This window comes from Castanea sativa, chromosome 7 (genome assembly GCF_040712315.1).
Source record: "Castanea sativa cultivar Marrone di Chiusa Pesio chromosome 7, ASM4071231v1".
Classification (NCBI taxonomy): Eukaryota; Viridiplantae; Streptophyta; class Magnoliopsida; order Fagales; family Fagaceae; genus Castanea; species Castanea sativa.
In genome coordinates this window covers 23,472,740-23,485,126 of record NC_134019.1, presented here as the reverse complement: position 1 = coordinate 23,485,126, position 12,387 = coordinate 23,472,740, and the positions used below count along the sequence as shown (strand labels likewise).

Genomic DNA, 12,387 nt, shown 5'->3' with positions numbered 1-12,387 from the left:
GAGAAGACACTGTTTTTTTTTTCTTTTTATTGAGGGCAAAATTGTCATTTGGCTTCTGTTGATAGAGTGAATTGCGCGGCTTTTTATTATTATTTTTTTTAGCAGTTATCAAATACCAAATAAGGACTAAGGAGGAACAGCAAGTAACAAGTTGTCACATATTCACGGGTAAATACTTAAGAAATATTTTAAAAAGGAAAAAGGAAAAGAAGTTTATATTAATGGGATGGGCTCCTCTCCCATGTTGCCTGTAGCAATCCATTTGGTTGATCTTCTCTTCAGCTTCTGCGGCTACTCCTTCTTTTGCTTTATTAGCACAGACTTTACGTTTCTTTCTTCTTATGCCTTTTATGTTCTTTTTATTTTAATCTTAACTTTTTGTTGTTTTGTGTGCTTGACAAGTAGTGACTTGACAAGTCACTGACAACCCACCCACGTGAACATCATTCAAAATTCAAACTTTACCTCATTTTTTTTAAAAATATAATATTATAACTTTTTAATACTTATTCGTTTTGTGTGCAATGCCCATACATCAAAACACTACCAATGACTAGGATTATTTACTTCTATCTTCTTTTAGTATTATTATTTAATAGATCAATATCAATTCTAATTTTTTTTATTAGCATCAATATCAATTCTATTATAAATATTAGATATTATATATATATATATATATATATATATATATATATATATATATATATATATCTTTTCCTGAGAATACTATATATTTTATATTATTAGTATAGTGAATTAACATTTTAGCTAGAGTTTAAATTATTAAATAAAATATGAGTTGATAATTTTAAATATTGTAAACAAATTATATGGGGTCCAATTAATGGATATACAATATATTTAATATATATATATATATATTAAATATATAAAATAGCGGTAAACCCGGAACGGTACACCGGTATTGACCGATATTCGAAATATATTGTGCTAGTAACCAAACCGGTACAGCTTCCGATACGGTATTGACTTCCTTGCTCTAAACGAACCAAACCTGGGCATCATAAGCGTCAAAACAAAAGGGACAAAGGATGTGATTTCTGCGCAGCCCAAAGGAGAAAAAAAAAAAAAAAGCCACAAAACAAATCCAATTTTTTTTATTTGATAATTTTCCATATATTGTTGAGTCGGCACCAAGATCAGAGCTTGCTAGTTGCTGGCTGGATAAAATCGGTGCTTGAGGAGACCAAAAAGGAGTTAAAGATCTCTATTCTCTCGGGGGAAATCAAGAAAAATACTGATGTGTAAGGTGGGTGTGAGATTACCATCCTTACCCTTATACCCAACCTTCTATTGGCAGGAACCCAATCTGACCACTCTTGCCAAGAATGATAAAATCCCAAGCACAGCACTTACAACCTCTGTTCTTTTTGTTTTGATGCCTCTAATAGTCTGATGCTTAGGTTTGGTCCGTTTGAAAAGAGAGATAAATAGAGAAAAGAGGTGAAGTGATTGAGAGAATTATGTGACTTATTTGTTGGCCTTTGGATTGTTTTGTTTCCACGTGGCATTCATCCATATTAAAACGGGAGAGAACTTGAGAATGACAAATGGGAGAGGAGCCCGTTCCTATATTAATAGCAAGCAAAGGGTTTTTAGAGCGTGTGGTCTGCTGCCGTGGTGGCCATTGTTTAGATTTGGGAATTTGTTGGGAGTCCTAGTTCAATCCCAATCCACAAGCACAAGCACAAGCACAACCTTAACTTGGTTGGTAGTGGAGAAATAGAATAGAGATGGAGTTTGTAAGCCCTGAAGGTTTTCGATTAGATGGTCGCCGTCCCATAGAAGTATATCTCTCTCTCGCTCTCGCTCTCGCTTTCGCTTATTCTCATTTTTTTCAACCTTTTTATTTTATTTTTATTTTTTGACGACAGAGACAAATTCGAGCTGAGATTGGTGTTGTAGCCAAAGCTGACGGGTATGTACTAAAACCTTGGCTTCGACTTTCTCTTTCTTAAGAATAGCTGGTTTTTTGTTTCTTCTTTCTTAACTATCAATTTCAGTTCCACTGTGTTTGAGATGGGTAATACCAAAGTCATTGCTGCAGTATATGGCCCTAGAGAGGTGCATATTTTTTACTTTTTGAGAAAGCCAAAGCCAAAGCCAAAGCCAAAGCCAGTCTTTGTTTAATTTGCAATCTGATTATTAATTAATAAATATTGCATGCTCTCATTTGCAGGTCCAAAATAGGACTCAACAAATTAATGACCAAGCACCGGTAACTCACTTCCTTTTTAAATTTTTTTGTAAAGACACGTTTATAAATGCATCCATAACTTTCTAATCGTATTTTTTTGTTTCCACGTGACATTCGTCCGTATTAAAACGGGAGAGAACTTGAGAATGACAAATGGGAGAGGCAGGGACGGACCCAGGTGGGGGCCTAAAGGGGCCCGGGCCCCCTGGGTCCAAAAAAAAAATTTTAGCAGGTAAATTTTTTTTAAAACAAAAAAGGGCTTGGGCCCCCCTTATTTTTTAGCTCGGCCCCCTCCCAAATTCATGAACGCCTAGCCCATCATCCAGCCAGCCCACCAACCCAGGAGCCCATGACCCATGTAAGTCTAAAATTAAAAAAAAAAAACCAAACTCAGCTCTCAGCATTCCAAAACCAAACGGAGAAAGCAAAAAAACGAAAAGACAGAAAGAAAGGAAAGTGGGAGGCGAGACAGAGGGATAGAGGCCGCCGCCCACGCCCACGCCGTGTCGCCGTGACGCCGTGAAGCTTGCTGCTTGCGAGACCCATCTTGATCTTGCTACCCAGTACAGCCAGTACCCACGCGAGACCCACTTGCCGCCGCCGCCGCCGGTTGCTCGATCTGCTCCAGCCTTCACAGGTATTCACTCTATCTTTTCCTTCAAAACTTAATAAAATGTTTGTGATCTGAGAATCTGAGATTCACAGAAACTGTGCCTGTGTCTTGTGGACTTGTGGTGTTTCATGTTTGTGTTTTTACTGATGAGTTATGAACTGAACTGATGTTGGTGATTGTGAATTGAATTTGTGCTGCCTGTGGTGTTTTTTTTTTTTTTTTTTGGCTTTTTGGCTTTGTGACTCTCTGAGAGAGAGAGAAAGAGAGAGTAGAGTTTGTAGAGATTAGTTTTTTCTTTGTTGACCGGTACTTGGGCATAATAGGGACAAGTGGAGTTGGGCAACAGACAAGTGACAGAAAAAAAAAGAAGAAGGTAAAGTTAAGAAAAGTTTTTGTTAGTACTTAGTAGTGCAGTGCAGAAAGCGGAATAAAATTATAGTGTCGGTAGTGGGATTCATTGGTTAGTCAATGGTTTATCTGAGTTGAAAAAAATTGAAAAAGTTAACTGAATTGTGTCAATGCTACTACAGAGCTAGCATTTTTAGCTATGAAAGTTGTCAAAACTAACCTTCGAAACAAAATGGAAAATGATTTTTTGACGGACTCTTTGATGTTATACATTGAAAAGGATATAGCTTCGACATTTGGTTTGGATTCAATCGTAGATGATCTTGAAGATTTGAAAGAGCGTTGAGTTCTCTTATCATAGATGATTGTATTAAGAAACAATAGTGTTTCGTGTCTTTTGTTTTTGTTGGTAGATGATTGTATCTTAATATATTAAGAAACAATGATTTTTGGGTATTTGTCTTGGTTGATTGTTTATCAATATATATATATAAAACCGAAGCTCAGTAACTCCCACAATTTTCCACGTCAGCAATATTTATATAAATAATAATAAATCTTTTTTTTTTCCACCAAATACAAATTACAAACCCGATTCTTATTAAAACCCAACTACATCCCTAAAAGTCTAAAACCAACCGTTCTCTCTGCCTCTCTAAGCCGTTCTCTTTGTGTCCTTGATAGTTTGGGAAGCACGGGTGCGGCGTTTGGGCCGCCGCACCCGCGTCCGACGTGGGGACGCGCTGGCGATGCCGCTGGCTGCGCGTCCGTGCCGTGTCGGGCATTAAAAAACTAATTTTTTCGGCGCGATTCGCTCCGATACGGTGCCGATTCGGGCCAATGCGCGCGAAATCGGGCCGATTCGCGCTGATTCGGCCCGAATCGGTACGTATCGGACGCAAATCGATACCGGCGAAATTGGCCGATACCGGCAAAATTGGCCGATACCGGCCGAAATTCAAAAAAAAAAAAAATTTCTTCAGCTAAGCTCTCTCCCATTCTCTGTATTCTAGTTATTATTTACTATTGCTCTTAAATTTGGTATATATTTATATAATGTGAAAAAAGTATGTTTAGCAATATATTAAAAATATAAATAAAAATATTTTTAATAATTTTTTAATCGCCGCACCCCGCCGCACCCGCACCCTACTTTTTTAAAAATTGCCGAGTCCTGCACCCGCTCCCGTGTCCGCACCCGAATCCCCAAATGCACCCGTGCTTCATAGCTGATAGTCCACTATAGCCATCTCTCCCACCCATGACTGAGCCGTTACCCATCATAGCCATCACAAAATCTCCAATGTCGCAGGCCCAGTTACGCAGGTGAGATGCTCTTAATATCATGTATCTAATCTTTCCCTCTCTCTTTCTCTTTCAAAATATTTGTTTTTTTAATGTTCATTGGCTTTGCTTCTTTTTGTTGGTTCCTTGACTGAATTACTGTTGTTCCGTAAGTAATATTTTGATTTTTTATTCAGTTCTTTTGCAAATACTGTTGTTGGGAATTGTTAGGTTTTTTTTTTTTTTTTGGATTTAATTTTGTGAATTCTTATCTGGGTTCATGTTTCTACCACTTAGAAACTTGATTTTAGTGTATAGTTTCTCTGTAGGCATTGATTTGTGAGCCTTTTAATTCTTGATACAAATTCGAAATTCATAAGGTATTTTAAATTCTGATTCTTTGGGATTGTGTATTTGAAATTTTAGTGGAAACAGAGCTATGGGTTTGAATTTTTTATGATTCATACGTCAGATATTGGGATTAGTTTTGATGGTGAGATAGGTTTATAACTACTTATTATTGTTTATATACATTGTTGACTTTTTGTTTTCTTCTTATCGTTTTTCTGTTTTCAGTTTTCTCTTTTCCCTCTGCGAGAAGAAACCCATTGAAGGTTAAGAAGAAAGAACCGAGTAGCCTTGCACCACCGGTCTGCCTGTAAAATCACTACGGTAAATTGATTTCTTTTATTGTTCCCTTTCATTGTTTACTGTCACGCTACTGTTATTGCTCAATCTCTTCTTCACTGACATTGTTGACTTTTTGTTTTCTACTTTTCGTTTTTCCGTTTTATGCTTTCTCTTTTCTCTCTGCGAAAAGAAACCCAGCGAAGGTTGAGGAGAAAGAACAGAGTAGCCTTGCACCACTGGTCTGCCAGCAAAATCACTACGGTAAATTGATTTCTTTCATTGTTCCCTTTCATTCTTCACTGTCACGCTACTGTCTTTTTGGTTCCTTCCACTAATTTGATAGAAATATTTTTTTTCCATTGTATGTTTTGATTTAGACAACTTTAGTCAATTTTCCAAATTACACCACATTTGCTTTGGCGATATAAAAATAAATGTTAGACATGTTGGTGAGAAATATAAAAGCCATGGAAGAGTTGGGTTTCTGGCTTTAAATTATTCATGGCAGAATTTGATTAGTTATGTAGTTCCATATATTTAATACTCCTCAATTTGTTTGTTCTGTCTGTTTGTTGTGTTATTTGTTGCATTACAGGAACTGTTCAATTTGTCAATAGGATGTGTATTTCTGTTTTAATTTTATTTATTTATTTATAATAACAAACGTTAATAACTAAGACATTGAAATTTTGTGCACACCATGTGTTTGACAAAATGCCTTACTTACTCTTGCATTAGTTTATAGCCACTTTATGGTTTGTTACTCTTGGTTTTAGTTGCTATTGGTCATTGACTACTTTTTGTTATGTATCAATCATAAGTCATGATGATATGAAAAATGAGTAGAATTTATTTAATTCAGCAACCTACTTATTTTAAGTAAAGTGTTAATGTAATTTAAAAGTTTCACTTATTAGGCCAAGAGCAGCAGCTTTTGTATTTAAATTTTTTGAGATTAGTGTGGAGCATTTCAGTTAAAAAGAAGCTTGGATCTGTCACAAGCCAAAAAATTTATTAATACATCAATAAAAAACTTTGGCTAAAAGAAGCTTTTGTGTTTTGATTTTCCTAATTGTAAAAATTGGCTCTGTCATAACTAAACTACCATATCTTATAACAAATTGATGACATTTACGTGAATCTTCTTTGTTCATGAAGGTAGTAAATAATGAACTTTCTCTGTGATCATACTTGTGTTTTTTCTTAAATGGAGGAGGAACATTATAAAATGCAAAAAAAGGTGAATGTGTAGTGCATGATATTGCTCCAATATTTATGTTGACCCTAAATAATTAGGAGTTAAGTCTTAATTTTGGAACCTAAGAACCTGTTGTTGATGAGAAAAATAAACTAAAGAATTTGATGCTTGTGACTCTTGGAGAATATATTTCCGTACCTCTCTTTCTTTATAATTATTACTATTGCATTCATCTGATTGAAAAAACATAGTTTAGCTTAAGATTGTCTAATATTCATTCTTTTGATATTTGGGTGTTAATGACCAATTAGAGTCTTGGACTGCACAAGATGCAGCTATTGTTAATGATACACCATATACTGAATATTTGCTTTCTACAAACACTGCAGTCTGTAAGATCATATTAACTGCAATTTCATTCTCTAATTCATCATAAACTGTGTATGTGAATGTGAGCTCATACCTTGGAAATTTTTATTGATTTTTTTGACCATTGGTTATGAGATTGATATTGAACTTGGACTTGGTTCTATTTATTTGGTATATAATTTTAGAAGATAATTTCAAGCTTTGCGAATGAGGGTTTGGGAAACTGTGAAGTGGATCTGATTTGATTATGATTTATTTCATGGCGTGATTATGAATTTTAGTGTGATTTAAAGGTGACTTGGTGTTTTTCAATATATTATTGGAAATGAATTGTGAGTCTACAATTGTAAAGTCTCATTACATTAGAGTTTTGCTGATTTGATAGGGCTTTTTGTGGTGGGGTTGGCATTGAACATTGAATTTTGATATTCTTCTTTTGAGTTTTAATTTCGTGTTCTTTTTGAGTATTTTCAGTTTAGTTGGATTTGAAGCTTCATTGGAAGGATTTTGTCTAGGTTTCAACAAAAAATGATTTCATGATAGTGGGACCAATAAATTTTTTTTTAGAAGAACAGTGGGCCCTTTTTTTATTTAATTTTATTAAATTTGCTTGAATTATTTGAACATTTACCCCAAAAAAAGCTCTTTAATATTGCCTCTTCCTCATTTAATTTACATAATCAATTGTTTTTCTTGGGCTGAATGAGTTGTTTACTCTATTAAGGTTACAACTGAGACATTATATAGCACTTACATCCATTCAAACAAACACGTAAAGCTGTACATTGAGGTCTATACAAATAAGACAAAGGCAAACGACCACGTCAATTAACATCAATCACTCACACATGAACCATTCTTCTTTTTTCCTTGCTTTACCCTCTTTTTCTATTTGCTGAGATAGAGTAAATTTGTGGTTTGGTAAGAGTACTTGCAGCACACAAATGAGAATTACTATAGTTCACAATCGAATGAGTTTTACTATAGTTCACAATTGAGTGTTTTTTGGAACATGCGACTCCTACTGCCAATGATTTGAAGCCATGTCATATCTATAATGCAGTAAAGATAAAAAGCAAATGAGTGTTCCCAAGTAGATCAAAGATGACTTTTGTTAATCATGTGGAACTAACAAAAATGTGAAAACCATAAATGCAGGGTTCTAAACTGATCATTAACATATTAAAGGGAACAGCAATAGTGAAGGCCACCATATGCCAGTCAAGTCTTCACAGTTTTGCTTTTGTTGGAGGATTACTAGCAAGTCCACAAAATTAGGTAATGGTAAAGGCAAAGGAATAGAAGTGAGCACACCAAATGAAGATGCGTGGATTTGGGTGTACAGGGCTTATGATTAAAGAAATTGTATATTAATTGCATACATAATGCTACCTTCAGCAACATTAATCAAATAATGTAGTATGAAGTCCCATAAAATTGTGCCACTTATTTTCTTAGGTTATTACAAGCAAGATTCCAACCAATGCCTTTGCATAATTTTGATTTTATTAATCAGTCAGATGCAAGACCCTAATTGATAGTTTAAATTTTAAAATTAAAACAAAAGAACATATTCAGTGACTGTTACGAAGCAACAAAGGAAGAAGATACAAAAAACACTTTAAGTAGTTCTTTAAATTTGTGTTTCATACATTTTATGGATAGTTGAGGATATTAAAGATTTAATTCTTCATTTTATTTTAAACTTAAATTTGTGTTTCATTAAATTTATACACAATAGCTTTTCCGTGCATTGCACGGGGTAGCAACTAGTTAATACTATATAGATGCGTATTTAAAATTTTTTTTCCGCTTATCTTCGCCCCCCCAGCTTGAAATCTTGGGTCTGTCCCTGGGGAGAGGAGCCCGTCCCTATATTAATAGCAAGCAAAAGGTTTTTAGAGCGTGTGGTCTGTTGCCCTGGCGGCCATTGTTTAGATTTGGGAATTTGTTGGGAGTCCCAGTTCAGTCCCAATCCACAAGCACAAGCACAACCTTAACTTGGTTGGTAGTGGAGAAATAGAATAGAGATGGAGTTTGTAAGCCCTGAAGGTCTTCGATTAGATGGTCGCCGTCCCATGGAAGTATATCTCTCTCTCGCTCTTGCCCTCGCTTTCGCTTTTGCTTATTCTCATTTTTTTTTCAACCTTTTTATTTTATTTTTAATTTTTGACGACAGATGAGACAAATTCGAGCTGAGATTGGTGCTGTAGCCAAAGCTGACGGGTACGTACTAAAACCTTGGCTTCGACTTTCTCTTTCTTAAGAATAGCTGGTTTTTTGTTTCTTCTTTCTTAACTATCAATTTCAGTTCCGCTGTGTTTGAGATGGGTAACACCAAAGTCATTGCTGCAGTATATGGCCCTAGAGAGGTGCATATTCTTTACTTTTTGAGAAAGCCAAAGCCAAAGCCAGTGTTTGTTTAATTTGCAATCTGATTATTAATTAATAAATAATGCATGCTCTCATTTGCAGGTCCAAAATAGGACTCAACAAATTAATGACCAAGCACTGGTAACTCACTTCCTTTTTAAATTTTTTTGTAAAGACAAGTTTATAAATGCATCCGTAACTTTCTAATTGTATTATTCGTGTTTGTTCATGTTTCAGGTGCGCTGTGAGTACAGCATGGCTAATTTTAGTACCGGGGATCGCATGAGAAAACCAAAGGGTGACAGGTAATCCTCTTTCTTCATTGTATTAGGTCACCTATTTTGTAAATTTTTTTTTGTTACATTGCCATAATTGACAATCCATGATTCTTACTTGTGTCTTTATCTAGTTTGCGCATAAATTTCATTATTCCAGTTAATAGTATAATTTCCAGATCATGATGCTAGGCATTCAGATTATCGTGTTTCACTGTAACAAGATGTTCAAATTGAAGAATGATATTGCCTTGTAAACTTGTATAACATTAGCAATGGTATTACTGTTCTTAATGGCTAATAAGGCTACCTGTTAGATTTGTCATATTTTTAATTTTTTGATTGGTTGCATGGATTCAAAGTAAGCATTTTATTGGCCATTGTTAAACCCCTATCCATCATGAAATTTGATGCATCACCAAAATCAGAATATGACATGCATATGAATGATTTTTTTTATAGATAATTCGCTTGTTGGGGAGGGGGGATTTGAACCCTGGATGCCTCCATTAGAAACACTAAGAGGTGTTAGTTGAGCTACAAGGTTCTTGGCATGCATATGTTTGATCTTTTGCTCTGTTGTTGATACAAGTTTTTTTCTTGCACTCAGACGATCGACAGAGATATCTTTGGTAATTCGCCAGACCATGGAAGCTTGCATATTGACACATTTGATGCCTCGGTCTCAGGTTCTGTTCCAGCATCTTGGAAACATTTCCTAAATGAATATGTAATTCTTAGTTCTTTTCTGAAACCTTGTCTATAATCTTGCAGATAGATATTTTTGTCCAAGTACTCCAAGCAGATGGTGGTAAGTTGAGATTCAAACGAATCCCTATGCACTTATTACTTTTGACTGATCATCAGCTCGTATCTTTATCTTTTTAATTAATTCAAGCCCTTTCTGTCTCCCTCATTTTGTGTTTGTGTGTGTGTGTGTGTGTGGGGGGGGGGGGTATGCTTTCATATATCTTCTTTCCATTTTATCTTTATAGAAGGTCTTATTTATTTCTTTTCTTTTTTAAGATAATAGCTTCTAGAGAAGTTACTATGTAAGACAATAGATGAAAACTTTGGCACACATTCTTGTTGTAAGATACATTCCCGTATGTGTTTCATGTCATTCTTAGCCAGTGTCTGGTTAAGAATTAATCTGCCACTGCAGACACTTATTGTTAATAAAATAATAATAATAATAAAATAAGGATTAAGGACACACTGTAAGCATATATGGAAGACAGCTCACGAGTCTGAGTACATAATACCAGTTGAATATGTAATCAAATGGACCTAAAATGTTATGCTGAGTTCTACTCATGAGCTGGGAATTTGTGTTTTGCAGGAACTAGATCTGCATGTATCAATGCTGCAACTTTAGCCCTTGCAGATGCTGGGATCCCAATGCGTGATCTTGTTACCTCATGTAGCTCTGGATATCTCAATAGCACTCCTCTGCTTGGTAAATTTACATGCCTTTATTTTTCTTTACTGGTTTCTTGGTACATCTACATTGTTGCTTTTCCAAATGAATTCTTATTTTGAAAATTGTCATGCAAACAGATTTGAACTATGTAGAAGATAGTGCCGGAGGTCCTGATGTCACCGTGGGATTTCTACCTAAGTTGGACAAAGTGACTCTTCTTCAGGTTACATCTGAAAATCTGCTCTTATTTATCCTTCTCAGTGCCTCTTACAGGTCTAAAATTTCATGATGTTTGACATAATGGGCTCATTCAGTGCTTTTGTGCTTTTGAAAGTTTCTGCATTTGGATTTCAAAACAGCTCTGAGCCTCACATATAAAGAAATTGAAACTCTCTTTCTCCCCACTTTAACTTTTTTGCCTACATTTCAATCCCTAGCCACCAATTGCTGAACTGTTTTTGGCCAAGGTTTATGCAATATATGCTTCTCCCGTGCCTGCTTGCCCTACAAGGATTTGGAATGTTCAGAACTCATTTTAACCTACCTTGATTATTATACTGATCCATTAACTCAGCCTGAGTATTTGATATTAGGCTTTTTATTACTTGCCTTATTGATTTGTGTGATACAGCTTTTGCCATGTTTTTGAAGTGTAAAGCTTATTTCCCCTTGAAGTTTGGGTGATGTTTTTGAAAATTTTGCAGTTTATTAGGTTCAACAGTTCAATTAATACTGATCATTCTGTGCATCCCTATTATTTTGCCATAAAGGGTTTTCCTTGTTTGATTTAGCAGCATCACCCAAGAAAGGTAAATATATAAATATATTTTCTGGAGCACTCATGTCTAATGTTCTCTTGCAGATGGATTCTAAGTTACCAATTGACATTTTTGAAAATGTCATGCAACTTGCAATTGAAGGCTGCAAAGCAATAGCAAATTACATTAGAGAAGTAAGTACATACATATATATATATATATATATACATATATTGTTTTGGTAGCCAATGATAACGCTGGCCTTCACACTGTTTTTGATTTAGTTAGAATATATTGAGTGACCTCTGTACTTGATCAATGCTGAATGACATCTATACAGAGGTAATATTGCTTTAGTTGTTCTTTTATCGGTCATGAGGATTTATTGGATTTTTCTATTGGTTTTGTTGGCAGATAATGCTAGAGAATACCAAACAGCTAGAATATCGCCGGGGTATATAGTTTATAAACATGGTAAGAAACTCACACTCCTTGATTTTCAATGGAGCTAGACATTTAATTATGTCTTTTAGGTCTTAAATTTCTACCTACAGGCATCTCCTTTCTAACATTCTTCCTTGGAAGTTTCAGCTTGGCCTGATCATCATTAGACTTCAAGTCTGGATTTCAGAGTTAACTGCACTTGTTTCAACTTTTAATTGATCCCTGCTTGTGGGATTTTGGCAAAAGCACGTTTGCCCAATTTTTGCCACATCTCTTGGAAATGTTGTCTTTCTTTTTTGGGGCCATACCTTGAGCTTGATCTAGTTATCCCCTGCTAGTATTTAAACCATAAATTGAATTTGTGTCATATAAAATTTTGATCAAAATTTGGTAACTTGTTAATGTTGAACCTTTTTGGTGCATATAGCATAGAGTTGATGGTTTTTATTTA

General features: G+C 35.2%; 1 protein-coding gene across 2 annotated transcripts; it reads left to right on the top strand.

The window, feature by feature from the left end:
• The first annotated feature begins 2,615 nt into the window (after positions 1–2,615).
• LOC142643390 (exosome complex component RRP41 homolog) lies at positions 2,616–12,387 on the top strand. Of its 2 annotated transcripts, XM_075818001.1 has the most exons (16): positions 2,616–2,858; positions 5,043–5,138; positions 5,287–5,357; positions 7,822–7,941; positions 8,495–8,747; positions 8,843–8,889; positions 8,975–9,035; positions 9,139–9,177; positions 9,274–9,341; positions 9,922–10,000; positions 10,086–10,122; positions 10,654–10,770; positions 10,872–10,957; positions 11,597–11,686; positions 11,907–11,966; positions 12,084–12,387. In XM_075818001.1, exons 5-15 carry the CDS (start codon positions 8,694–8,696, stop codon positions 11,952–11,954), a joined length of 726 nt encoding a protein of 241 aa, XP_075674116.1. In that variant the 5' UTR covers positions 2,616–2,858; positions 5,043–5,138; positions 5,287–5,357; positions 7,822–7,941; positions 8,495–8,693; the 3' UTR covers positions 11,955–11,966; positions 12,084–12,387. The 2 variants fall into 2 exon arrangements, with proteins under 2 accessions (XP_075674116.1, XP_075674117.1); XM_075818002.1 differs by lacking the exon at positions 7,822–7,941 and having other exon boundaries at positions 2,624–2,858.

Bases quoted from the DNA above. Each gene is read 5' to 3' on its own strand.
- LOC142643390 (XM_075818001.1), top strand. From the start codon at position 8,694: ATGGAGTTTGTAAGCCCTGAAGGTCTTCGATTAGATGGTCGCCGTCCC. The intron at 10,123-10,653 runs GTAAGTTGAGAT...TGTGTTTTGCAG, and splicing joins AGTACTCCAAGCAGATGGTG to GAACTAGATCTGCATGTATC. The intron at 10,771-10,871 runs GTAAATTTACAT...TCATGCAAACAG, and splicing joins CAATAGCACTCCTCTGCTTG to ATTTGAACTATGTAGAAGAT.